Source organism: Apiospora hydei (genome assembly GCF_038363865.1).
Source record: "Apiospora hydei strain CBS 114990 chromosome Unknown utg000004l_segment0_segment0, whole genome shotgun sequence".
Taxonomy (NCBI): Eukaryota; Fungi; Ascomycota; class Sordariomycetes; order Amphisphaeriales; family Apiosporaceae; genus Apiospora; species Apiospora hydei.
In genome coordinates, this window is record NW_027117363.1 from 1093663 (window position 1) to 1119699 (window position 26037).

Here is a 26037-nt window from a genome sequence, read left to right on the forward strand (position 1 = left end):
GGGAGCGTTGGAACGGGACACTGACTTCGCAGGGGATCCTGCCGACTTAAGGTCCCGACAAGGACTTTGCTCCCTCGAAAGCTGAAAATCCATGCCCAGCTGATATGCAGAGAGCATGCAGTGAGACACTGAAGCGGGCCCCCGTTGCACAAGGTGGCATACTGTACATCTAGATAGGCCAGCGCAATACTCTGTACAAGCTCATAACATGATCTGGTCCACCTTCCCTCTTAAATATCACCCGTGCGCTTGGAATTGCTTAGCACTATAAGTCTTTTAGCGTGTACACTATTTATTTTATAAATATTACGTTAAATTAACGCGTAAATTTAAAATATTAAAGCTTAAAATTAATAATAATAGCGATTATTTTTAAATTATATTATTAAATATTTAAATTTATAATAACGTGGTTTATTACCTCGTTAAATATATTACCTCGTCGAACACTTTATTTATTTCGTACCACTTTTATATAAATTAATTTAATTAATATAGTTTACTACTACGCGACGTATATTACTTAGCGACGTATTTAATTTTAATTTTAATATAATTAAATTTTAACGCGTAATACTTTTATAATTATAATGCCTAATTAATTTTAAAAGGATCGAATAGTTTTAATAATTTAAATAACACGAAACGAACCGAATTAAATAAATTAAAGAGTAGTAATAAAAGCTTATAATATACTCGAATTAATTTTACGTTATCGAATTTATAGCCGAACTTTAAAACGCGAAATTCGACCGAAACGATATAAATTAAATTTAATTAAAAAAGAGGTACTTCGTAAGTATATAATTAATCTAGATATTTAAGGGATGCCTCTCGATCTCGCTAGTGTAAAAGATATAGCTAATCTTTTTACCGCGTCGCGCGGCGGCGACCGCGTTAATAAGCACTAGGTTAGGCGTTTTATTAACCGCAACCCGGACTTAAAAATTAAAATGAATCGTCGATACGATTATTAAAAGGTTTTTTACGAGGATTTTAAAATTATTTTCGGCTAGTTTATATTAATTATAAATATAAAAGCGAAATACGGGATCGTTAACGAAAATATTTAAAATTTTAACGAAACCGGCTTTATAATAAGTATAATCGGGTTAATACTCGTCGTAATACGCGCCGAGCGGCGTAGAAAAGCGAAGTTAGTTTAGTTTAATAATTAAGAATAAATAACGGCGATTAAATATATTAATTCGTAGGGCTAATATATTCCTCCGTTTTTAATCGTTTAAAATTAATATTACTTCGTAAACTAGTCCCGCGAAATCGATTTACCGGGCGACTAAGTAATTAAGCCGATTTTTAATAATTAAACTAATAACGAAATAAGCTTAAATTAAATTAAACATTTCGATAAATATATTAAAACGTAAACGAAAGGTTTTCACCGCCTCTTAATTATCGATAGTTACGAGAGCTATATTTCGGCCGAATTCGAGGTATACTATTAAGATAATAATATTATTACACTCGGTATACCTCCCTATTTATCTCACCTATTTTAACTACTCGATATAGCACTTTATTCGGCTTTAAAGCGTATTTATTTAAAAGAAATCGAGCTGTTTATTAAGGCTTTAATAAATTATATTATAAAGCTCGAGTTTTTTATCGCCTTTAAAGCCGCGCATTTCGCTGTTTTTACGGAAAATAACATTAAATCTAGATTTAATATTTTTAATTTAATCCCTTATAATCCCGACGAAGTAATTAATAAGTTAAATATATATCTCTAAACGTTTATATTTAACTTATTTCGTTTAAAGATAGTTAATACTTATAACCTTTAAACGCCGTTTAATTTTTAATAAATAATTAAATATTTTATTTATATTAAAAAAAGTATTTACTTATTAAAAAAACTTTTCGACCCCGATTTTAAATACGGTAAATTAAATAGCGAAAAATATAATTAAAGTAACTTATAAAATAACGTGGTTTATTACTACGCGACGTATATCACTTAGCGACGTATTTTTTTTATTTTTTAACCTTTTTATATAAATTAATTTAATTATAACGTTTAAAATTAATTAAAACTATTCGCTATCCGATTCCTCGCTTAATTTTATATTTGTTTTACATGTTCGCGTATTATAACCTGTTTCGCCGTAAATACCACAGCGCCTTCCACCGGTCGCCCTCCGTTTCGACGAACCCCTATTTTTACTTTTATCGGGCGCTGAACGCTTCCTTTTTACCTTCTCGTCCTGTAGCTGCTGAGATTCCTTAATAGTAAGGGCTTTTCCAAGCTAGACTCGCGACTTTTTAGTTTTCCGGCGCTTAAAAAGTGCTAAATTAACCTTTTTTAATATATATATCTTATCGCGTATAAAAGTTATTTTATAAACTATTTTAATTATACCCTTTATTATTTAGTTTACCGTATTTAAAATCGGCGTCGCAGAGCTTTTTTAATAAATAAATACCCTCTTTTTAATATAAATACAATGTTTAGTAATTTATTAAAAGTTAAATAACGTTTAAGGGTTATAAGTACTGGCCGTCCCCGGACGGGATAGGTTAAATGTAGGCGTTCAGAGACGTATATTTAGCTTATTAATTACTTTATTAAGATTATAAGAAACTAAATTAAAAGCGTTAAATCCGGATTTAATATTATTTTCCGTAAAAACAGCGAAATACGCGGCCTTAAAGGCGATAAAAAACTCGAGCTTCGTAATATAATTTATTAAAGCCTTAATAAACAGCTCGATTTCCTTTAAATAAGCACGCTTTAAAGCCGAATAAAATGCTATATCGAGTAATTAGAGCAGGTAAGATAAATAGGGAGGCATACCGAGTGTAATAATATTATTATTTTAGTAGTATACCTCGAATTCGGCCGAAATATAGCTCTCGTAGCTGTCGATAATTAAAAAACGGTAGGAATTTTTCGTTTACGTTTTAATATGTTTATTAAAGTACTTAATTTAGTTTAAGCTTATTTCGTTATTAGTTTAATTATTAAAAGTCGGCTTAATTATTTAATCGCCCGGTAAATCGGTTTCGCGGGACTAGTTCGCGAGGTAATATTAACTTTAAACGATTAAAAATAACGGAATATATTAGCTTTACGAATTAATATATTTAATCGCCGTTATTTATTCTTAATTATTAAACTAAACCGACTTCGCTTTTTTACGCCGCTCGGCGCGTATTACGACGAGTATTAACCCGATTATATTTATTATAAAGCCGGTCTCGTTAAAATTTTAAATATTTTCGTTAACGATCCCGTATTTCGCCTTTATATTCGTGATTAACGTAAATTAGCCGGAAATAATTTTAAAATCCTCGTAAAAAGCTTTTTAATAATCGTACCGACGATTTATTTTAATTTTTAGGTTCGGGTTACGGTTAATAAAGCGCCTAACTTAATGCTTACCGACGCGGTCGCCGCCGCGCGACACGGTAAAGAGATTAGCTATATTTTTTATATTAACGAAATCGGGAGGCATCCTTCGGATATTTAAATTAATTATATATTTACGAAGTATTTCCTTTTGAATTAGATTTAATTTATATCGTTTTAATCGGATTTCGCGTTTTAAAATTCGGCTGTAAATTCGATAACGTAAAGTTAATTCGGGTATATTATAAACTTTTATTACTGCTCTTTAGTTTATTTAATTCGCTTCGTTTTATATCGCTTAAATTATTAAAACTATCCGATCTTTTTAAAATTAATTAAGTATTATAATTATAAAAGTATTAACGTGGTTTACCACTACGCGACGCATATCACTTAGCGACGCACCTTTTCCACTTTTCGACCTTTTTATATAAATTAATTTAATTATAACGCTTAAAATTAATTAAAACTATTCGCTATTTAATTCTTCGCTTGATTTTATATTTTTTTTACATGTTCGCGTATTGTAACCTGTTTCGCCGTAAACACCACAGCGCTTTCCACCGGTCGCCCTCCGTTTTAACGAACCCCTATTTTTATTTTTATCGGGCGTTAAACGTTTCCCTTTTACCTTTTCGTCCTATAGCTGCTGAGATTCCTTAATAGTAAGGGCTCCTCCAAGCTGGACTCGCGATTTTTTAGCTCTCCGGCGCTTAGAAAGTGCCAAATTAGCCTCCTCCAGCATATGCATCCTATCGCGCATAAGGGTTATTTTATAGGCCATTTTGATTATACCCTTCGCCATCTGGTCTACCGCATCTAAAATCGGCGTCGGAGAGCTTCCTTGATAGGTAGACACCCTTTTTTTGATATAAGTAGAGTGCTTAGTTGTCTGTTGAGGGTTAGACGGCGTTTAAGGGTCGTAGATACTGGCCGTCCCCGGACGGGATAGGTTAAGTGTAGGCGTCCGGAGACGTATATCCAGTTTATTAATCACCTCGTCGGGATTATAAGGGACTAAATTAAAAGCGCTGAATCCGGATTTAATATTATTTTCCGTAAAAATAGCGAAATGCGCGGCCTTAAAGGCGATAAAAAACTCGAGCTTCGTGATGTGGTTTATCGAGGCTTTAATAAACAGCTCGATTTTCTTTAAATAGGCACGCTTTAAAGCCGAATAAAGTGCTACATCGAGTAGTTAGAGTAAGTAAAATGAATAGGGAGGCATACCGAGTATAATAATATTATTATTTTAATAGTATGCTTCGAATTCGGCCGAAATATAGCTCTTATAGCTATCGATAATTAAGAAGCGGTAGGAATTTTTCGTTTACGCTTTAATATATTTATTAAAGTGGTTAATTTAGTTTAAACTTGTTTCGTTATTAGTCCAATTATTGGAAATCGGCTTAATTACTTAGTCGCCCGGTAAATCGGTTTCGCGGGACTAGTTCGCGAGGTGATATTAGTTTTAAACGATTAAAAACGGCGGAATATATTAGCCCTGCGAATTAATATATTTAATCGCCGTTGCTTATTCCTAATTACTAAGTTAGACCGATTTCGTTTTTCCACGTCGTTCGGCGCGTGTTATAATAAGTATTAACCCGATTATACTTATTATAAAACCGGTCTCGTCGAAATTTTAAATATTTTTATCGACGATTCCGTATTTCGCCTTTATATTCACGACCAGCGTAAACCAGCCGGAAATAACTTTAAAATCTTTATAAAAAGCTTTTTAATAATTATATCGACGATTTATTTTAATTTTTAAGTCCGGGTTACGGTCGATAAAACGCTTGACCCAGTATTTATCGACGCGGTCGCCGCCGCGTAACGCGGTGAAGAGATTAGCCATATTTTTTACACTAGCGAGATCGGGAGGCATCCCTCGGATATCTAAATTAATTATATATTTACGAAGTACCTCCTTTTTAATTAAATTTAGTTTACGTCGTTTCGGTCGGATTTCGCGTTTTAAAGTTCGGCCGTAGATTCGATAACGTAAAATTAATTCGGGTATATTATAAACTTTTATTACTGTTTTTTAATTTATTTAATTCGGTTCGTTTCGTATCGCTTAAATTATTAAAACTATCCGATCTTTTTAAGATTAATTAGGCATTATAATTATAAAGGTATTACGCGTTAAAGTTTAATTATATTAAAATTAAATTTAAGTACGTCGCTAAGTAATATGCGTCGCGTAATAGTAAACCACGTTACGCGTTAAAGTTTAATTATATTAAAATTAAATTTAAGTGCGTCGCTAAGTAATATACGTCGCGTAATAATAAACTACGTTAACCTTTATACGCGATAAAATATATATATTAAAAAAGGTTAATTTAATACTTTTTAAGCGCCGGAAAGTTAAAAAATCGCGAGTTTAACTTAGAAAAACCCTTATTATTAAGGAATTTTAATAACTATAAAACGAAAAAGTAAAAAGGAAGCGTTTAACGCCCGATGAAAGTAAAAATAAGAGTTCGTCGAAACGAAGAATAACCGGCGGAAGGCGCTATAATGTTTACGGCGAGATAGGTTATAATACGCGAACATATAAAAAGAATATAAAATTAAGCGAGGAATCGAATAACGAATAGTTTTAATTAATTTTAAGTGTTATAATTAAATTAATTTATATAAAAAAGTTAAAAAGTGAAAAAAATGCGTCGCTAAGTAATATACGTCGCGTAGTAATAAATTACGTTATATTTTTTATTATTTAATTTATCGTTTTTAAAATTAACGTTAAAAAGTTTTTTTAATAAATAAACACTTTTTTTTAATAAAAAAAAGTGTTTAATTATTTATTAATGGTTAAACGGCGTTTAAAGGTCGTAAATACTAATTATTCCTAAACGCGACGAGTTAAATATAAGTATTTAAAAACGTATATTTAACTTATTAATTACCTCGTTAAGATTATAAGGTATTAAATTAAATACGCTAAATCTAAATTTAATATTAATTTTTATAAAAACAATAAAATACGCGGCCTTAAAAGCGATAAAGAACTCGAGCTTAATAATATAATTTATAAAGGCTTTAATAAATAACTCGATTTCTTTTAAATAAGCACGTTTTAAAAGCGAATAAAATACTATATTAAGAAGTTAACGTAAGTGTAATAAATAAAGAGGTATATTAATAGTAATAATATCGTTATTTTAATAATATACCTCGAATTCGGCCGAAATATAACTCTTATAACTATCGAAAATTAAGAGGCGGTAGTAACTTTTCGTTTACGATTTAATATATTTATCGAAATACTTAATTTAATTTAAGCTTATTTCGTTATTAATTTAGCTATTAAAAGTCGGTTTAATTATTTAATCGCCCGGTAAATCGTTTTCGCGAGATTAGTTTATAAGGTAATATTAATTTTAAACGATTAAAAACGGCGAAGTATATTAGCTTTACGAATTAATATATTTAATCGCCGTTATTTATTCTTAATTACTAAGCTAAACCGATTTCGTTTTCTTACGCCGATCGGCGCGTATTACGACGAGGATTAATTTAATTATATTTATTATAAAGCCGGTTTTATTAGAATTATATATATTTTTATTAATAATACCGTAACGTGGTTTACCACTACGCGACGCATATCACTTAGCGACGTACTTAAATTTAATTTTAATATAATTAAACTTTAACGCGTAATACTTTTATAATTATAATGCTTAATTAATCCTAAAAAATCGAATAATTTTAATAATTTAAATAATACGAAACGGAGCGAATTAAATAAATTAAAAAGCAGTAATAAAAGTTTATAATATATTCGAATTAATTTTACGTTATCGAATTTACGGCCGAACTTTAAAACGCGAAATCCGACCGAAACGACGTAAATTAAATTTAATTAAAAAAGAGGTATTTCGTAAGTATATAATTAATTTAAATATTCGAGGGATGCCTCCCGATTTTGTTAGTGTAGAAAATATGGCTAATTTTTTCACCGCGTCGCGCGGCGGCGACCGCGTCGGTAAGCACTGGGTTAGGCGCTTTATCGACCGTAACCCGGACTTAAAAATTAAAATAAATCGTCGGTACGATTATTAAAAAGTTTTTTACGAGGATTTTAAAATTATTTCCGGCTAGTTTACGCTAGTTACGAATATAAAGGCGAAATACGGGATCGTCGACGAAAATATCTGGAATTTCGACGAGACCGGCTTTATAATAGGTATAATCGGGTTAATACTCGTCGTAATACGCGCCGAGCGGCGTGGAAAAGCGAAGTCGGTCTAGCCTAGTAATTAGGAATAGGTAACGGCGATTAAATGTATTAATTCGTAGGGCTAGTGTATTTCGCCGTTTTTAATCGTTTAAAGCTAATATTACCTCGCGAACTAGTCCCGCGAAACCGATTTACCGGGCGATTAAATAATTAAGCCGATTTTTAATAATTAAACTAATAACGAGATAAGCTTAAACTAAATTAAGCACTTCGATAAACACATTAAAGCGTAAACGAAAAGTTCTCACCGCCTTTTAATTATCGATAGCTACGAGAGCTATATTTCGGCCGAATTCGAAATATACTGCCAGGATAATAATATTATTACACTCGGTATGCCTCCTTATTTATTTTACCTGCTTTAACTACTCGATATAACATTTTATTCGGCTTTAAAGCGTGTTTATTTAAAGGAAATCGAGCTGTTTATTAAGGCCTCGATAAACTACATTACGAAGCTCGAGTTTTTTATCGTTTTTAAGGCCGCGTATTTCGTTATTTTTACGAAAAATAATATTAAATCCGGATTTAGCGCTTTTAATTTAGTCCCTTTTAATCTTAACAAGGTGATTAATAAGCTAAATATACGTCTCCGAACGCCTACACTTAACTTATCTCGTTCGGGGACGGCTAATACCTACGACCCTTAAACGCCGTTTAACCCTTAATAAATAACTAAACATTTTACTTATATTAAAAAAAGGGTGTCTACTTATTAAGGAAGCTCTCCGACGTCGATTTTAAATATAATAGACTAAATAGCGAAGGGTATAATTAAAATAACTTATAAAATAACCCTTATATATAATAGGATATATATATTAAAAGAGGCTAATTTAACACTTTCTAAGCGCCGAAAAGCTAAAAAATCGCGAGTTTAACTTAAAAAAGCCCTTATTATTAAAAAATCTCAGTAACTATAAGACGAAAAAGCAAAAAGGAAGCGTTTAGCGCCCGATAAAAATAAAAATAAAGGTTCGTCGAAACGAAGGGCGACCGGTGGAAAGCGCTATAATATTTACGGCGAAACAGGTTACAATACGCGAATATATAAAAAAAATATAAAATTAAGCAAAGAATTAAATAACGAATAGTTTTAATTAATTTTAAGCGTTATAATTAAATTAATTTATATAAAAAAATCGAAAAATAAAAAAAGTACGTCGCTAAGTAATATACGTCGCGTAGTAATAAACCACGTTATTTAATTTTTATATTTATAATTAATATAAACTAAGCGAAAATAACTTTCGTATTTTCGTAAAAAGCTTTTTAATAATCGTATCGACGGTTTATTTAGGTTTTAAAGTCCGGGTTACGGTCGATAAAACGCTTAACCTAATGCTTGCCAACGCGCTCGCCGTCGCGCTCGCCGTCGCGCGACGCGGTGAGGAAATTAGCTATATTTTCCACACTAATAATATTAAGAGGCATTTTTTAAATATTTAGGTTAATTATATAATTTCGAAGTACCTCTTTTTTAATTAACGTTACTTTTCGCTGTAAATATCGGATTTCGCGTCGTGGAATTCGGCCGTTTAATCGGTCGTTAATCGTCGATTATAAAATGCCGAAAGCTTTTATAATAACCTTTTAATTAATAGGTTTTATAAGGTCTCGCGTCGCTTAAATTACTAATTCGAGCCTACTTATTAATAAAAAATTAAGCATTATAATTATAAAGATAAAACGTGTTAAAGTTTAATAAAAAGTGTTAATTAAATTAATAACCGGCGAAATAATATAATTAACTTAATAATAAACTACGTTAAAACTATATTAAGTTTAATAAATTTAAATAAAATCTATAAAGATTATATATTTTTATTTATCACGTAAAAAGTATACTTGTAAAAAGGTGTAATATTACATCGTTTTCGGCGTTTCGCAAGGGGTGTGTTAATTTAAGGGGTGCGCACAGTTAAATCTCAGTGAACTTCTGTGAACTTCTGTGAGCTTTTGTGAACTTTAGGCAACCATCTAGCGTGGGGCAGCCTCAGCGAATCGATTACACCCAACCGGAACAATGTGACTGCAAACATATTCGAATCTACATAATGTGTACGTATAAGAGTTGTACTTAGACTACCTATCAATCAATTGAATGGCCATCTTAGTCTGAATTGACCTACTGTTCTTCGCCGTGCTGAGTAGCAACAAAGACTACTAACACCCTTCGCCTGTTAGATCCTCTCCTTTCTCGCAGACCTCGCCATGGCAGACTCCGCTCCCATGATCGCCGCGGAGGAGCGCCAGGAGGTGCCCGAAGTGATGGAACAGAAAGCCAAAACGCTCGTGGATTACATCAACAAGAGCAAGCACATCATTGTGTTCACGGGCGCCGGCATATCTACATCTACAGGCAGGTCCCGGTGGCACCGCATTAAGGGAGACCTTCGCTGACCGGCAAGCCAGGCATTCCCGATTTCCGTGGACCGGAAGGGGTTTGGACGTTGAGGAAGCAGGGGAGACTGCGAACTTCCAAGGCCGCCAGTACGCTGCAAGCTATTCCATCGCCAACCCATATGGCCCTGGTAGAGCTACAGAACCGAGATATCCTGAAGTACGTCGTCAGCCAGAACTGCGACGGTCTGCACCGCAGGAGCGGCATTCTACCTGTGAGCCTCCAATCGAGCCTTTAGGGTGCTCGCATCAATGTTGACTTTTACGCCAGGATCATATCTCGGAACTTCACGGAAACAGTAACCTGGAATACTGCAAAGACTGTGGGAAGCAGTACATCCGGGGTGAGTCATTGCCAACCCGTGGTTTCTTGCACCACGCAGGTCGCTAAAATGAGTTGATAGACTTCCGAGCAGTATCTACGTTCGAAAAGAGCATCCACGACCATCGCACCGGTCGCAAGTGTGCTCTATGCGGCGGTATCCTACTTGACACCATCATCAACTTTGGCGAGTTTCTATCTGCTGAACCGCTACAGCTCGCGAGGGACCATGCCCAAAAGGCCGACCTGTGCATTGCTCTCGGGTCTTCATTGACCATTCCCCCGCTAGCGAGATCCCAGAGACGGTCGGAAAGCGCAAAGCTGCGAAGCTCGTGATCTGTAATCTGCAAGAGACGCCCTTGGACAAGTCGTCGAGCCTCAGGATCTTCGGGAAGACTGATGACCTGATGGAACGCGTCATGGAGAAGCTCTCGCTTCCCATCCCCAAGTTCGTGGTCCGTCGTCTCCTCGTCATTCGGATCAGCTCCGAGGCAGAGCGCCACTCTGTGAAAGTTGAAGGCGTTGATGTCGACGGTACGCCTGCTACCTTCTTGCAGTCGGTCAAGCTCGAGAACAACCGGCGCGTGGTGCGCGCCGAACCGTTCACCATCAACCTGCGAGACGAGCTCGAGATCGGGGCACAGCTCAATTTTGTCCTGGAGTTCATGGGACATTACGGAGAACCGACTTTGGAATTGAGTCACTTATACGACAGCGCGGGTGCGGCGCACGCGTTGTACCTGCTCGAGTACGATCCACTGACCGGGCAGTGGACCACTACTAAGCAAGATCCTGTTGTCCTCCCTACAGTCTCTGCCCACAAGGTCGACTCGAAAGGGAAAGGGAGACGATAGCCCATTCCGACGGAAGAGGCTGGCATGCCTGACGATATGCAGCCGAGCCCAGCAGCCAATGCGGTCTCGGACCTTGCAGCTTGACAGGCCGGCCGCTTGTCATGGCCTTGGAACCAAGTACACATGTATACAGGCAAAACGTTACCCAATTCGACGGGTTGCACCGCTGCATCCTTCACGTGCTGGGAAGATGCATTGCCAGGTCAAATCTATCGGCATAGAGGCAGGACGAAAGTCCGGCTCGCTCGAAGGAGATGGGCCCCAGAGCTCATATCTCCAGATCCAATCGTAGCAGCACTCAAAAAAAGGCCATCCATGTCAGAATGCCCAATCTGATCTTCAGGCACTTTTCATTAGGCTCCAGGCTTGCTGTAGGGCAACAAGCTCTGGGGAGAAGGACGTAAGGGTTGGCGCCCACCGAAAAGTGAAGCAGCAAAAATGCAAAAACATACAACACCGAGGATTCCCAGGTCGTCACCGACCCTAGTACTAATTCGGCTCTCTAAGCTCTTGTCTGGGGGAGAGCGGATGCCGACCTTGTGCAACAAAGTGTTCCATAAAGGGAAGACATGGCACCACCGCACGAGCCACGCGAAAAAGGCTGAATTGAAGCCAAACGGACTAAAACGGTACTTACGACCGTACCCTGCCCTTTACGGTTTGCGGATCCCCCACCGTTTCTCTTCGTACCTTCGCTTTGGAGGTGCTGCTATTTCAGGTGGCCCAATCACACTCAATTTCGACCCAGACTCCCTCATAAGCATACACCCAACCTTTAACAGCTCACTCCTACATCGCTTGGCTAATGGTCACCTTTGGCGTCCTAGGATTTTCTATTTTCAGAAGGCAATTCCTATAGGGTAAGGACTCTGATCCATCCATCTTCGACTCGCCACATTGACTAGATCTTGAAAAGCAATGCATACTCTCCGCTCGCATCGGCCGCCACCACGGTTGTTTGTCAGCTTTCGCACAACTCGCGTGTGTCTTCAACACCCGTCTACAATCAATGCATCGCTTCAACAATAACGAGTCTATTACTACCCGTAACTCATACAGTCGTTTTTCAGAAGCACGTTTTACTCACCTTGTGCACCACCGCTGAAGACTACCGTTTCGGTAAATCTACCGGCTTGCCAGGTCGCCAAGTCTCACTGGTGGCCATCTAGTGGCCTTGTTGCACTCGTCGTCGCGCTGGCAAAGCTCCCGGGTAACAAGGTTAGATCTAGTACTACTGGCGCCTCAGCTGGCGTCGCCCTAGGTTAGTGGATCTTGTGTGTCGCAGTGATGACGCAGAAGCACACCCGATAGGTTTCCTGGCCAGTGTCGAGCTCATATCTGGGCTTCTTCATGAATAATTTGTCAGCCGATATTTACGATGGAACTTCCTTCCTAGAAGATACAGCGTCAATTTCATCGCCTGCCCTATCAACAAAAGGTTGACGCTGACGAAAAGAAGGTTACATATATAAGGTGGCGCCCCTAACTATGTCTTCGTGCCATAATCCCACATGCAGCATAACCTAGGCGGCGTAATCCAACTACATACCCTTTATGCATACATAAACAACAAAGAATAGCCCTCAGGCTCACCACGATTTTGCGGAAGGCTAAGCTGTGCGAATTAGATGTCTACCCGATTTCCATTCCGCCAGGATAATGTGTCGTTTCGGAAAAGGCCAGCAATGGGTCACTTGTGATTTGCTTGGAGTGTACCACATCCAAGCATCTAACGTAAAACCTAGTCGCCATCTCATATCAGTCCCTTCTTCTGGGATCTCGAGGAGAAAACCTGCTTACAACGCGCAAAGGGTATTAGATGCTGTACTGGAGATGGAACATGACACGCCCCACGTCATATACATGTGGCCCTTATAGCCTAGTTAGTAATGGCGAGAACCTCCGGAAGTAGAGGATAACGAAGTAAAAATCGAGTCCCCCCTTCCTAAGGGATCTCTCAACTGCCCTCCATAATCGGTAAGCACCAACGACTCAGCTTGATAAAATTGTTATGCATGCCTCCGCGCGCAATTTACGTGCTGACCGGCCTACCACGACGAACATGCCCCCAGGTACTCCGAGACCCTCTACCATACGTCTACCAGCTACATTTCTCTGCTGTACAGCATCCTGCCACTCGAAGCCATTATGGTCTGCACCCTTCTGGCCAACTTTAATATCAAGAAGCAGCGCACTAGTGCGCTGGCCTTCGTCGAGATCGGCCTGAGTCTGTGCTTGAAGCACAACCTCAACGACGACAACGTCCGCGAGCCGGGCATGACAGAAGAGATGTGGCTTGACTACCGCAAGACGTGGCGGACCCTGCTCTACCAGTTGGTGCTCCTCTCCTCCACCGTAGGCTACGTCTTCGGCAGCGTCCTCTTCTTCGAGGACTTGCCGCTGTCCGATGTGGCGCTGGAGACGGTGCCTATGCTCCCGCTCTCCGTATCCCGGGAGCTGGCCAAGCTATGCATCCTGAAGGGGCAATCCGGTGCCAGTCCAGAGTCCCTGATGCAGGACTTGCAGAAGTCGTATCGGCAGCTGCCGAAAGACCTCTACCTGGCGGCATTGATAGAGGAGCAGGTCATGGCGTAACGCGTGTCTATTTACTATGTCAACCTATTATTCCTCAGTGCAACCGGGCTACTGTACCGCCGCACCTCTAACCGTTATCTCCGGTCGGCTGGTTTTGTAAGGCGGGACGCCATGTCGGAGGATCCGGCGTCCAGCAATTACGTATTCGACAACGCTACCGAAGGGAATTCTGGCTGCACAACAATTGGCGCGCATGTTTGAGCTTCTTGTGTTGGAGGATGTGTCTGTGTGGAAGTGCTGGCTAGTAATGTAAGGGTTGGGTCTTCTCTCTTAGCTCATCAGGCTCGCTGACACGCATTTCCCTTTCCTCAGCTTCCAAGCCTATACAACCTGCACCATTCTCTTGCATATTGTCCTGCAGCAGCAGATGCACGGCGACGCGACCGCGTCCTGGCAAGTCAACCTGCAGCACGCCCGGTCCTGCCTCGCCATCCTGCCGCGCTGTGCGTCGCTTGACTCCACCATCGTCGACATGCACGCCCAGCTGGCGGCGCTCTTCGACCCCGTGGCCAACTTCCAGCCGTCCCGGCCTTCAATGACGACAGCACCTCGCGCGCCGGACTTCCTCCTGACGCTCCTTGAAGATTTATAGGGCGATGATGCCATGGCTGGGCGCGTCCGGCTGTCCACCAACTTGCTTGTCCTTCTCTGCGGCCCGTTTGAGCATCTGGGCGAGCACGGCATGCTGGAGACACATATGAATCTTAGCAGCGCCACCTGAGTTGCATGTGCCATTCGTTGCTTGCTCCTCTTCCTGGGTGGCAGGGAAGCTCACTTCGAGAACCGTCAATGGCCAATATTTTGAGGTCAAAGAGGAAGGATGAGGGGCTCAGGAATGGAACTTGTCGTATTTGGGTCATCGTCATACGTGCATTCGACATTGCGGGTCCGACAGCTGCCACATAACGGACGGTTGCCATCACATTTCGTCTTGTGTGAGCGGCATCTCGCACAGGCAATTAAAGCCAGCTTGCGCTTCTTGGCGAGCTGAACGGGCTCACTGGGCGCTTTGCCTTCCTCAACTTTGGGCCAAAGTCGGTGGGGTGACTGCGAGGACATGAAAGTCAAGGTGTTGGTGATGGAGTTTAATTGTTGTACCTTAGTCAGTGGCAGATAGGATATCTAGTCGCACGGCACTACCGTAACTTCTCAATAAACTAACCCAGACAAAGGACACTAGGACGGACCGGCTCGTCTTTGGCTTCGATGCTAAGGACAGAGCGCAAGAAGAGGGAATATCAAGGGATTGTCTTAACAAAAAAATTTCCTGTGGCAACCGTCTTGGGATTTGGACGTAGGTATGGCGATCATGATTCTGTCATCGTTGGATAGAGAGTACTCCTCGACGCACATTGTTCAGTCCATTTTTGGAAATCTCACTCAATACTCCGAAATCGATACAGTAGGATAGGTCCTGGGTATGGGCGATAAGGCTGACCATCATCATTGTGTGCACAGCACTGTCAGGATATGTGGAGAAGAGCCTTAACGATCCGTACAGACGGGGTCGACAGCAGGCCACGCTAAACTTAAACAAACAAGCACGAGCCGATGTAGGCAGCGAGCCGGATGAGAAACATGCTGATGCAGCACTAGGATAGATTCTAGCCTGAATGTGTGCGAGAATGGCTACTCGACCATAATAGTTCTTCCTGCGAGTCTCACATCCCCTATGCATCTACAATACCTGGGGCCAATTAATAAACTTGTCGCGATTTCTAACCTCCCCGCAACTGCACTCTAATATTCGTAGCGGGTATCCTAGTGACCCTACGCCTGGGCACCATAATGTTGGTCGAGTTTAACCTACTCGGTGCTGGTGTGGGATCCGCCCTTGCGGCCAGCCTCCTGTGCCTTTTCGGAGCCAGGCTCAAAGGACCCACTGGAGGCCTTCCCTCCCCTGCGATGCTATGTCGCGCTGAGGATGCTGTCAGTTGCAACTGATTACGCTAAATGCTTTCCATCTTATTTTCCGAGATAATGGGTACGAACCTGCTTGTCGGCATCCATACTGGCGAAGCCAGAGTTGTGGCTTGACTGGCCACCCTTGGACGCAATTTCCTGCACCTCTTACTTCGGGCTGGGACGGTTAGCTGGTGTGCAGGTTCTAATAATAAGGACAGGACGGATCTCACCGGTTGGCAAAGTTGCCAGGATTGGTGTTTTCAGTGGGCGACATTGTTGAGGCTGTGGAGTGGATGTTTCTCTAACAAGAAATGCGAGTTGTGCGTAATTGATGATGAAGTCGAATGAAGGCAAAATGAAAAAGAAGGAAGACCGAGATAGTCCTTATATGTTATGAACTCGAGTATCCTTGCTCCTATGCTGAGATCTATCGCCATATTGCAAATGTGACCCCTGGCATGGCTTGAATGTCGTTGTTGGCTGGTGCATAATCTAAGACGTCAAGGTTTCGGTCTCACTGCAATCTATTGCGCTAAGATGCTGTCGATCTGCCTGAATCTAACGTCGACGCGGGGAAATGTGCCGAACTAGCTGCAAGAAACAAGAAACTGCCACTGACTGATTGCTACATATCCTATTAATTTTTCATAAATGTCGCAGTTCTGATGTAAATGGATGGCAAGAGTGAAGACATCGCAGTAACCCCGAGCTCGCGTGCTTGGTTCTGCAGCGACAAGTCGCTGAGTGTCCACTGAGCTACAATAGCTTCTCGCGGAACAGCAAGGGCTGGCTTGCGGATGTGAAACGTTGATAATATGATGAGCTCGAGTTGGGCCCTCGTCGTTAATGAGCTCCCTGAGTTCGCCCATTTCGTCGAGAAGCCGCGAATGCCATACAGCATTATCCAGCATCTATACTCGAAATAGTACTCTGTTAAAGACGATCACCTGTATGACTCGTTGGAGATGGTACTGACTTTCATGTGGCACTAATGACGTGTTCCGTGTTGATGGCAAAAGCGATTGCTACACTCATTGCAGCCGCCCGTTCTCACAGCGGGCTTCGCGCATACCGCGCATGTGAAGAAAAAACCCGGAGGACATTGAACGTACTTGCGAGGTTTCCCTATTCTCGCGCTTCCAAGTCAGGAAATTATGATATGTATGTTTTCGGTACCTGGCGAGTTGCAAGAGCAGACTGGTATATTACGAAACACAACAGCCCAGGATTCGTGCAAGGGGGTATGTCTAGTTATATCCTGCATCGCTCTGGGACTACGGCTCAACACCATACGCTTCACAAAGAAGCCCTTCGGGCTAGATGGTCTTTTCATAGGACTATCAGTGGCATGCCATTAGAAAAAAGCGTGTGCCGGGTCGTTTTCCATTAATTTCCAGTATTTCTTCACCGCCACAAGTGTCAATCTGCTTATGCATCTCACAAACCTGGACATGGCCCGGCATGAGATGCTCTTAGTTATCGAACACATAGACGCCTTCGGGGCTCTGAGCAAGACGATCGTCGCCTCGATAAATATTTACCTCATAATTCTGCCTAAAGGCTTCCGCGCCCTTCCTGTACCGCCGCTTCTTCCCAAATCGAACTCGTCACATCATATACTATGTTAACCTAGGGATTACAGCCTTCTACATAGCCTTCTACACTCCCACATTCATCCTTTGGCTTAGCATCTCCTGCTCTCCGCCTCTCACATCCAGGGCCAAAGAGCTCGTTGCCTAGCTGAGGTGCTTGAACATGCGTCTCGACGCCACCTTGTTGTTTATCATCATATACACGTTCTACTGGATGCCATTATCTTCTATCTCCCACTCCCGCTATTATTGACACTGGCGTAGAAGTGTTAGCCGAGCAGGGTAAAGCGGATAGCGCAACGTCACGGTGCCGTTCAGTCTTGTCAGCGACAGTATAGGGCGTGACTCATACCAACCTCAAGCCGTATTTTTTAGCTTCCACATAGCTTCGTGTCGGGATACTGGTCTCCTTGCTAAAGTAAGGCTGCCAACGGGGAAGGGTCCGATTCTTCTGCCAGCGGGAATGTGACCTCCCCGGAGGACTGCACTCTTTGCTTACTGGGTGGATACCGAATCGGCATCTAATAAGTCCTAGGTTGAGTAAAATATAGCCGGACTACTTGGGTAGTGGCGGCACGTTAGGCTGCATACTGTGGCTTGCTTTTTGCAGAGCTGATCATCGGTTACTTGACCTGCACGCCCAGCCGGAGAGAAGAAGAGCCTCAGAGTATGGCTGATCCTGCTGACTGCATAAAAATGATATCAGTTTACTGACTTCACGAACTAGCTGTGAAGCGAGTTACCGATCGTCTCCCGGAATGACCTCGTGGCTGCATATCTACTTGGCAAAGCTGCGTGTATCCAGGCTATTCGTAGCGTGCTTTACTCCACTCACGGCTGTGCATCCTACGATAAGAAACTGTGCGAGGAATCACGTCTTGAAGAATGCCTGGTCTTGAATCCTCCTGCCAAATCGTACCGGAACACACACCCATGGCTGTATCTAGAAGCGTTGACGACAATTTTTCTTTTTCTATTCACCTCGGATTAAATTCGGATTAGGATAGCTAATTTTAATAGGTTAAGATTTGAGTTAGGGCTGAAATTCGGGTTAATCGCGTATGTTCATGTGTCGTCCTCGCGAAGATAGGGCTGAATTTCGTCACGAGGGAGGTGCGGCAGAGGGGCCGCGCTGCACCATGAATTCATCGCAGTAGATATCGGGCAACTCTTGGCTTCGGTGTGATGTCGGGTCGAAATTCAGCCCTGCGTAAAGACTGGAGTTTCAATACATGCCTAATATCACATCTCAAAGGGGAATTCCACCTCAAACCCCTGTCTTGCGCCACCAAGTAGGAATGGACACTTGTACGTTGATCTCGCTTTCGAACCTTCTTGAAGGCAATGATGGCCAGCCCGAGGCTGAATGGAGATGTATAATAAGGGCAAGAGCCCGAACCGCATCGGCTTAGATTGCCCTTGGACTTCCAAGCGCCCTATCCGGGGATCTTCCACCTTGGAGTTGCAATCATGAATCATATTATACCCGCAGGTGATACACCTCATCCATCAGTGGGATTCTTTGCTCGTCAACGTGTCTTCGAGCCAGATGACTTTTTCACGATCCCCGTCCTCTACGGATTTGATAGCGTTGAGACGCTTGTAGAGCGCGGTCTTCTTGCCGAATCCCAGCTCAAGAATGAAGGGAAACAAGCAGTTGCAACTTTTCTCCAGGAATGGCTGTGGTTCGCCTTTCTCGCAAGGATGACGCATCAAAAAATTGATTCGAATGATTTCGTCGATGGTAACAGGGGCCTTGACACAACCAGGCTCAAGCGTGTCATCAACACTTGGGTTCAAGACGAAGGTGGCTATTACAAGGAGCACCAGCATTGCACCTACCCGCAACACCGGTATATCAAAGGCACCCTCGCGCTAGGGTATGCCCGACGATTCCTTGTGAAGCACCTTTCCTATGAGGCCCGAGATACGGACACATTCCCAGACACCCCGCATAAATCCTTGCTGACCGCCAAAGACGACAATTCAGTCCACAATGATGTCGCACCAGAACTTACGCTCTCGATTGCAATTCTGGGTCAAATTCTCCAGGCTCAACGAAGCCAGTTTCGTGGCGACGATATCGGTCTCGACGAAGCCTGGAGGAAGTCGATGGCCGGCTTTGGTGACTGGGGCTACAGTCGGCTAAGCCGGGAAAGGATGCTAGGCAATCACTGGTGCCCAAGTCTTGTCCGAAAGGTTGAATCTACCATGACAGGCTCTTGCGAAGTCTACTTTGCAAGCTCCCTCACGGCACCTGATTGCGAGGGTCACGACCTCTGCAACATTTTTACTTGCAAAAAGTCGTATAAGAGGGATTTTGCAGCTCTACATATGAGGGCATGCGACAAGAACTGCGGAACCCCAATAGACCTAGGGCCAGGGATCTTGGATGGCAAAGTTAGCGACAATATTGCCAAGGGGCTTACGCCTCTGGTCACATACAGCAACGGACGTCTCACACTGCAGTATGTAGATCTCACAAAGGAGGAGTGCCACGTGGAATACGGTTGCCTATCACATTGCTGAGATGACTCTTTGGTCGACCAAGGTCAAGATCGCCGTGGTGGCAACAACCGTAAAATGTTGCCCTGCCAGTTGCAGAGGCTCCAACACGACTTCAATACACTCGTCATACCATCTGTGATGAGCCAAAGCGCCGATGTACCTTTCTGGATCGACGTCATTTGCCTGCCTACCCAAGTGAAGAGCAAGAACCTGGCCTTGGCTCAGCTGAGAAACATTTTCAGTCAGGCTAAAGCTACAATTGTGTGGGATCGAAACTTCATCATGGGAGAGTACAAAACTGACATCATCAAGATGAATGTTCAACTACGACTAGGGGTTTGGTCCCGGCGGCTCTGGACTTTGCTGGAAGCTGTACTCAGTAAGGATATTCACCTAGCCTTCGGAGATGGACGTCTTTCGGGGCTAGACGACCTTAATACGGCCAAGCAGGTCGCCAAGAGAACGCGATCGGACCCATATCACTACATTCCAAAGGCTGCCGATCCTTTTACCGAGGCAACTTGGAGCCTCAGGAAAGCCCTTCAAGAACAACCCCACGAGGAGAAAGCCCCTAGGAAGCAGAAATCACTGGTCCTCCAAGCGTGGCTTGCTGTGCAATTTTATGGCCCCCGAAACCCTGAAGATGAGCCGTTTATTCTGGCTAGCATGCTTGGATTGGACCCAAAACCTGTGTTGGAAATTCAGGACGCTAGGAACAAAGATATCCTGGCGGCAAAGAGAATGGTCTGCCTACTGGATGGGATCAATATGAAGCCGAATCTTGGGATCCCTGCAGGAATTATCTTCTTGCCTCCGCCCCAGCTAACAATGGAAGCTGTGCCTGAAACCAGGGGGTACAACTGGGCACCCAGGACGTGGCTCAGCAAGCAAGCCCACCCCTTTCCTCCGTACGAGACCCTACAAAGACCAGCAACCCTCGGAAAGCAGGGTCTTATCGTGGATTTCTCAGGCATACAACTCCACGCTATCGAAGCTTGGCCACACTCAAAGAAGTTCTTTATCCCATTGGGCCAAAGCATGCATGAGTGGCTCAAAGTGGACGCCCAGAGCCACAAAACGGGCCAAGCGGATCAGGAGAAACAGACCGACGAGGACTGGGTTGGGTTCTGGAAACAAGAAGTTGGAAAGAGTGTCGATCCAAACCATCCCCTAATTGTCTTGAGCAGTCCTAGACTGCGTGAACAGTGGGACATCGGTGTCCTGGTCCGGAAGAAAGGCACGATTCGCAACGGCCAAATTAGATGGGTGGAGCAAATCTGCAGAGTCAGAACACGCCTGGAAACAAACCCGGCAATCATCCAGAAGCAAGTCAATATGTTCCGAGGGGCTAAGGAGACGGCGATGTTTGGAACACGGCTAGATGAGTGCTCATGGTGCATTGACGGCGGCTCTTAAGCACACTGCAATCCGAATTGCACCAAGCGTAGGGAAAGCTTTATGAAAGGTAGGTCGGGCTTCTTTTCGCATTATGGTTCATGTCAATTTCATTATTCCTATTTCTTGTTACTGGTTATCGACTGAAGGGAAACATTGCAGGAAGCCATTCTTCTATTTACGTTTAGTTTTTGCTCTTCCTTCTGCGTCAATTAGACTGTGAGGAGGGGGCAAATCGATCGTCACGGGTTTGTTTAACGGGAAATCCAATGGCAGTACAGGAACACCAGGAGATATGCAGATTTCCTAAATGTGGTTATCAGGGCTCAGCCCAGTAAGCGAACTCGTCTTTTCTGTGTTCTTACTCCAACAGCTCCTTCAACTTGTCCCGGATGTGGTCCACTGCCTCCGCCTGCTCCCACACAGTGCTCCCACTGATAATTGCTTGCTTAAGCCAGGCAATGGCTTGTTCCATGTTTCCGGCGAACTCACATGACTTGGATATATCTTCCATGGCTAACACCGCGCATTTATCGTGATATGAAGGGTCGGGGCTAACAGTGTCGAGTTGCCGACCAACAACCTCAAAACATATGCTCAGTGCTGAGACCCAGTCACACTGGTCCATGTAAACGTGCTCAACCTGGAGTAGCAGGTGACATTCTTGCAAAGATCCAGGCCCAGTGTGCCGCGAATGGCACCAATCACGCCCGTAGCGACCTTTAATGCTTCGTTGTAGTCACCATTCCGTCGGAGTGTTTCGCATAATCGATGAGCACCGAGTAGAGTTAGCTCATGAAGTGGCCCAAGGATGGCCCGAAGCCGCTCGAAGATAAAACTTAACGCCCGGAGCGTCACATCATTTCCAGGGGATTCCATCCTTAGCCTTCTTAGAACCAGTGTTATGGGGTGCGATTTCGGTAGTTGTTCTTGCGCCAATTCGTGTAGATAAGCCATCAACCCATCGTGGACGTAAGGTGATGCCGCTGTATTGACAGGAGCCAACGTGCTCAGAAGCTCGAGAAGCATAGTGGAAGTGCCATGCGCTAGGACATCAATAGCCCCAGTCGTCGATTTCTTAAGGAGCCGAAGTCCTCGACTACAGCTTTCGCTTGATCCCCGTTGTGAGTGTGCGGCCACTTTCACCCAGTAAATCCCAAGATAGGTATCTTCCCAGAACTTTGACCGTATAACGGTAGAGGTCGAGTCGAAATTACCTCGCGTGTAGAAAGTCCGGATGCTGAAGAGAATATGGTCGAGATTTGCAGTGGAAGGGTCTGCAGGTGATAGGACACAGGGTTGTGTCGATTCCCTATGATTGAATTTGGAAAGATAACAAAGGATCTGCTCCCTTCGTTCTCGAGATACCCCTACATCACCTGGGCAATCCTCCAAGCCTAGAGTCGGTTTAGAGACGCTGTCTATTCTCTTATGGGTATCAAAGCTGTGTTGACCGGGCCCTTCCAGTTCATCGGTCTCTTCCCTTGTACCTTCATTGAACATGAAGTGGGAAACACGACGTTGTTTTGGGTGGTCTGCTTGACCGCCAGGGCAAGCCTTTTGAAATCCAACTGCATAAGACCCATATGGGTCTCCATGGAAGCAAATTGTTTTTGGGTACTTTCGTTATTCGACAGTATCAGTTCGTTTGTCACTCTCTGGGATTCCAGACTGAGCGTTCCTAGCTCCCGTATGACTTCTAGGTTGAGACGGTTAAGCCTGTCAAGCTTGGCTGGCAATTCGCTTTCTATTTTCAAGGCGACAACGTTGTTCCACAGGTGTCGAATGGGCCCAGGTGTAGCTTGGCGCTTCTTACCCAGCGGCTCCAGTAAAGATCGGATGTCTTGTAGGACTGTGTACAATGCCACGATGCATTGGGATATGCCGCCCAGCTGAGGACTAGCAAGATACTGAGAACATATAGAGGTCTCATCAAAGCTGAAATTGAGTCGAGTTGTAGAGGCGTCCAAATCACTCAGTAAAGACGCCAACTTCTTTGGCGTCTCTTTGAAATCTTTTATGAGTCTGGCAGTAGCGAGTAAAGCCTTGGCAGCCACTGCAACAAGTTCCAGGCCTGCAGAAACATCCCCAAGGATACTCAGCGGGTCAGCCATAGGCAGCTATTGACTTATTGAAGGAACTTATCGTAGTAGAATACACATGAGATGTTGATTCCGAGCTGTTGAGAACAAGAGAGATACGTCGAATTTGAGGTCTCCTTGGGTGATGCCCAATGGAATGAGGTGGTGACTCGAAACACACAGCTAAGCCTGATTTTGGCAACTGCCTTATACACATGGACAAAACATGAAGTCCAACGAGAGTATCCATTGTTTTAGGGGCGTAAGCAACACGATATATATATATATACACCTTTAGTGGAAAATTTGATGAGATGAAGTGTATTTTATCTCACTGGAAGAATTGATTACGTCCCGTTTGCCTCTCGTGTTGGCGTCCTGTTGGAAACGTGCTGTACGGAGGTGGCTGGGGTAGGCTGTTTTGGACTCATGGGGCGGACGAGCCCAGAGTCGGAAACGTCTTTGGTTCGCCCGCACTACCAATTATGGTAATGATCAATTCCCTACTAATCCCTGATCATTTGAGACTTGTCATCTCATCGGTCATGTTCCTTTTCGCCTATGTCTGCCTGACTTTTCGGTGAACGGCTCAGCCTCAGCCACCGTTGGCACTGCCGCGCTTCTTCGGCAAATCGAGGCTTTAATGCGGGGTGGATTGGTTGTAGATGCGGCGCTTTAGTGCACGCCTTGTTCAGCGCGCAGGTGACGGCGTTATACCATTCCACAGCCTGCCGCGCCGGCCGAGCATTCCGATCACATAACCCATCTCGCCTCGACGTTCAATTCCTTCTTTTAACATCCTCCATGCGATAGAGTCATGTCTGACCACTATCATCCTTTGGGTGATTGGGCTTTCACCCGAGCCGACTGTGTCACCCTTCAACGTCCCTATTTCCAACGCAACCTCCGTCTCATCGCCGGGAATGAACCTGATTATACTCTTCCATGGGACGACAATATGTATCTGATTTATCCATCAGAAGCGACTCCAGACTGGAAGAAGCTCTATCAACACGTCAAGGAACTTAATGCGATATCGAATCAAGACAGTCAGTATAAGATTGTTTATGTCATGCGTAGAGCACACAAAAGTATGTACGACAAGGCCCACAACGGATAGGAAGCAAAAGTGGAAAAGATTCTAATTATGCACTTCTCTCACACAGAACAAGTTCCGTCGAATCCGAATGAAATAGATCCCGAAGTGTCTGAGTTGGGCAAAAAACAATGTTCTACACTGCAGACTGGCTTTGAAAGAGCAATTACTCAACTTGGTCTTCCTCCTCCAGATGTGGTCGTGACATCCCCGCTGACACGTGCACTTCAAACAACACAATGGGGCCTCGCGCCAATATTTGATTCTTCAGAAACCCTTGTACTAGAGGGATTAAGGGAGAAAGTCACTGGCGATGGGAAGAACAAACGGCACAGCAAGAGTTGGATCAAAGAACAATTCCCTCAATTCGACTGTCGAAACGTGGATGACACCGATCGATTCGGTGCAACATACTGCGACCCCACGAACGAAGAGCCGTACCACGAAGTCTGGCGACGTGTCTACGAGTCTCTAGCCTTTCTGTTCGAGAATCGCAAAAGAGATCCTGTTGTTCTGCTCATGACTCACTGTCTTGTCATACAGACCATCCAGCGGGAAATTGACGGATGGGATGTACCAGAGGAGGAGCGGAAATCTAAAGAATTCTATGTTGGGGAGGCTGGAGGCTATGCAATGATTATAAAAGGAGAAAGGAGTCGAGTTAGCTCTATATGATTATTAATCTTGATATCAAGTACATCGACGATAGAACTGGGACGTTAAGGCGTATAGTTGTGAAAGCGAGGCTGGAGCGCTATTACATCAGCAGCAGCAGCAGCAGCTGGAGATGCAGGTGCAGGTGGTAACTGCACCGGCCATAGCCTAGCACTAAAGGAAATGGCGCTAGCTTCGCACCCCTAAACTGCCCAGAACACCGCCCTCAGTTCTAAGTTGCGGCATAACTACCTCCTTACATATGTAGGTACATGTATGTACATACTTCCTAAATTTCCCCAGCACTGCATGCCTTGGTTTTCATGGGCCTGTTCTGTGGTCTGGAATGTTGGTCCGCGTCGATTATAGGTTGATATTTTCCAGATTGCCTGCGCACCTTAAGGCACTCTCTGGCCCTGTAAGCCACATTCGGCCAACATTGACAATTCATCCCGGGCGGCGGAACAGCCGCTCCCAACCTAGCAATGGCGACCATCGACTTTCCTCCAGGCTGGAGCAGCCAACGCCTCAACACCATAACCCCCGATGAGTTCAGACATGTGCCAGAGCAAGTGGGTAAATGGGCGCGCCTGACCAGTGCCTTTACTAACGCCCTCTCACCCTGTGTCTCTCTGCTGGCCATGACTCCAGGAAAGAGCGGCGCTGAAGCAGGCTGTTCGAAGACATGCCTTCTCTCCAGAGTATACGACGCTGCAGAAGCTTAACCGGGCCCTATCATCGCTCACGGCGAGACCAGGCACGCCACCATCATATGTACCCCCGGCTGGACCGTCGAGCAGGTAAAAGGTCTTGACATGACTCTTGTTGGCAAGTTGTCAGAAGAGGTATGTGCTCACTTATGCCAGGCAGTGTATGTAGGCTTTTCCCGCTCTGACCCCGGCTTCTCGAACAGGAGAAGAGGCTGTAGGCGGCTGGTAGGTGCGCGGATACCGCTCGACAGGCCCGCAAAACCGGCAAGCAAGCTACAGAGCCTCCATCGTACA

General features: G+C 43.6%; 6 protein-coding genes across 6 annotated transcripts; 5 read left to right on the forward strand and 1 right to left on the reverse strand.

Moving 5' to 3' along the window:
* Positions 1–9842: 9842 nt before the first annotated feature.
* On the forward strand, positions 9843–11207 carry PG997_002865 (uncharacterized protein; the record flags this gene model as incomplete). The annotated part of the gene is made up of 4 exons (XM_066807180.1): positions 9843–9956; positions 10040–10246; positions 10465–10616; positions 10643–11207. 4 exons carry the CDS (start codon positions 9843–9845, stop codon positions 11205–11207), a joined length of 1038 nt encoding a protein of 345 aa, XP_066670798.1.
* Positions 11208–13355: 2148 nt separating this feature from the next.
* On the forward strand, positions 13356–13802 carry PG997_002866 (uncharacterized protein; the record flags this gene model as incomplete). The annotated part of the gene is made up of 1 exon (XM_066807181.1): positions 13356–13802. One exon carries the CDS (start codon positions 13356–13358, stop codon positions 13800–13802), a length of 447 nt encoding a protein of 148 aa, XP_066670799.1.
* A 367-nt stretch (positions 13803–14169) lies between these two features.
* On the forward strand, positions 14170–14394 carry PG997_002867 (uncharacterized protein; the record flags this gene model as incomplete). Its single annotated transcript, XM_066807182.1, has 1 exon — positions 14170–14394. One exon carries the CDS (start codon positions 14170–14172, stop codon positions 14392–14394), a length of 225 nt encoding a protein of 74 aa, XP_066670800.1.
* A 4375-nt stretch (positions 14395–18769) lies between these two features.
* On the forward strand, positions 18770–21223 carry PG997_002868 (uncharacterized protein; the record flags this gene model as incomplete). Its single annotated transcript, XM_066807183.1, has 2 exons — positions 18770–19767; positions 19906–21223. 2 exons carry the CDS (start codon positions 18770–18772, stop codon positions 21221–21223), a joined length of 2316 nt encoding a protein of 771 aa, XP_066670801.1.
* A 576-nt stretch (positions 21224–21799) lies between these two features.
* On the reverse strand, positions 21800–23316 carry PG997_002869 (uncharacterized protein; the record flags this gene model as incomplete). Its single annotated transcript, XM_066807184.1, has 3 exons — positions 21800–22514; positions 22577–22599; positions 22693–23316. 3 exons carry the CDS (start codon positions 23314–23316, stop codon positions 21800–21802), a joined length of 1362 nt encoding a protein of 453 aa, XP_066670802.1.
* A 784-nt stretch (positions 23317–24100) lies between these two features.
* On the forward strand, positions 24101–25054 carry PG997_002870 (Phosphomutase-like protein 3; the record flags this gene model as incomplete). The annotated part of the gene is made up of 2 exons (XM_066807185.1): positions 24101–24374; positions 24450–25054. 2 exons carry the CDS (start codon positions 24101–24103, stop codon positions 25052–25054), a joined length of 879 nt encoding a protein of 292 aa, XP_066670803.1.
* Positions 25055–26037: the final 983 nt, after the last annotated feature.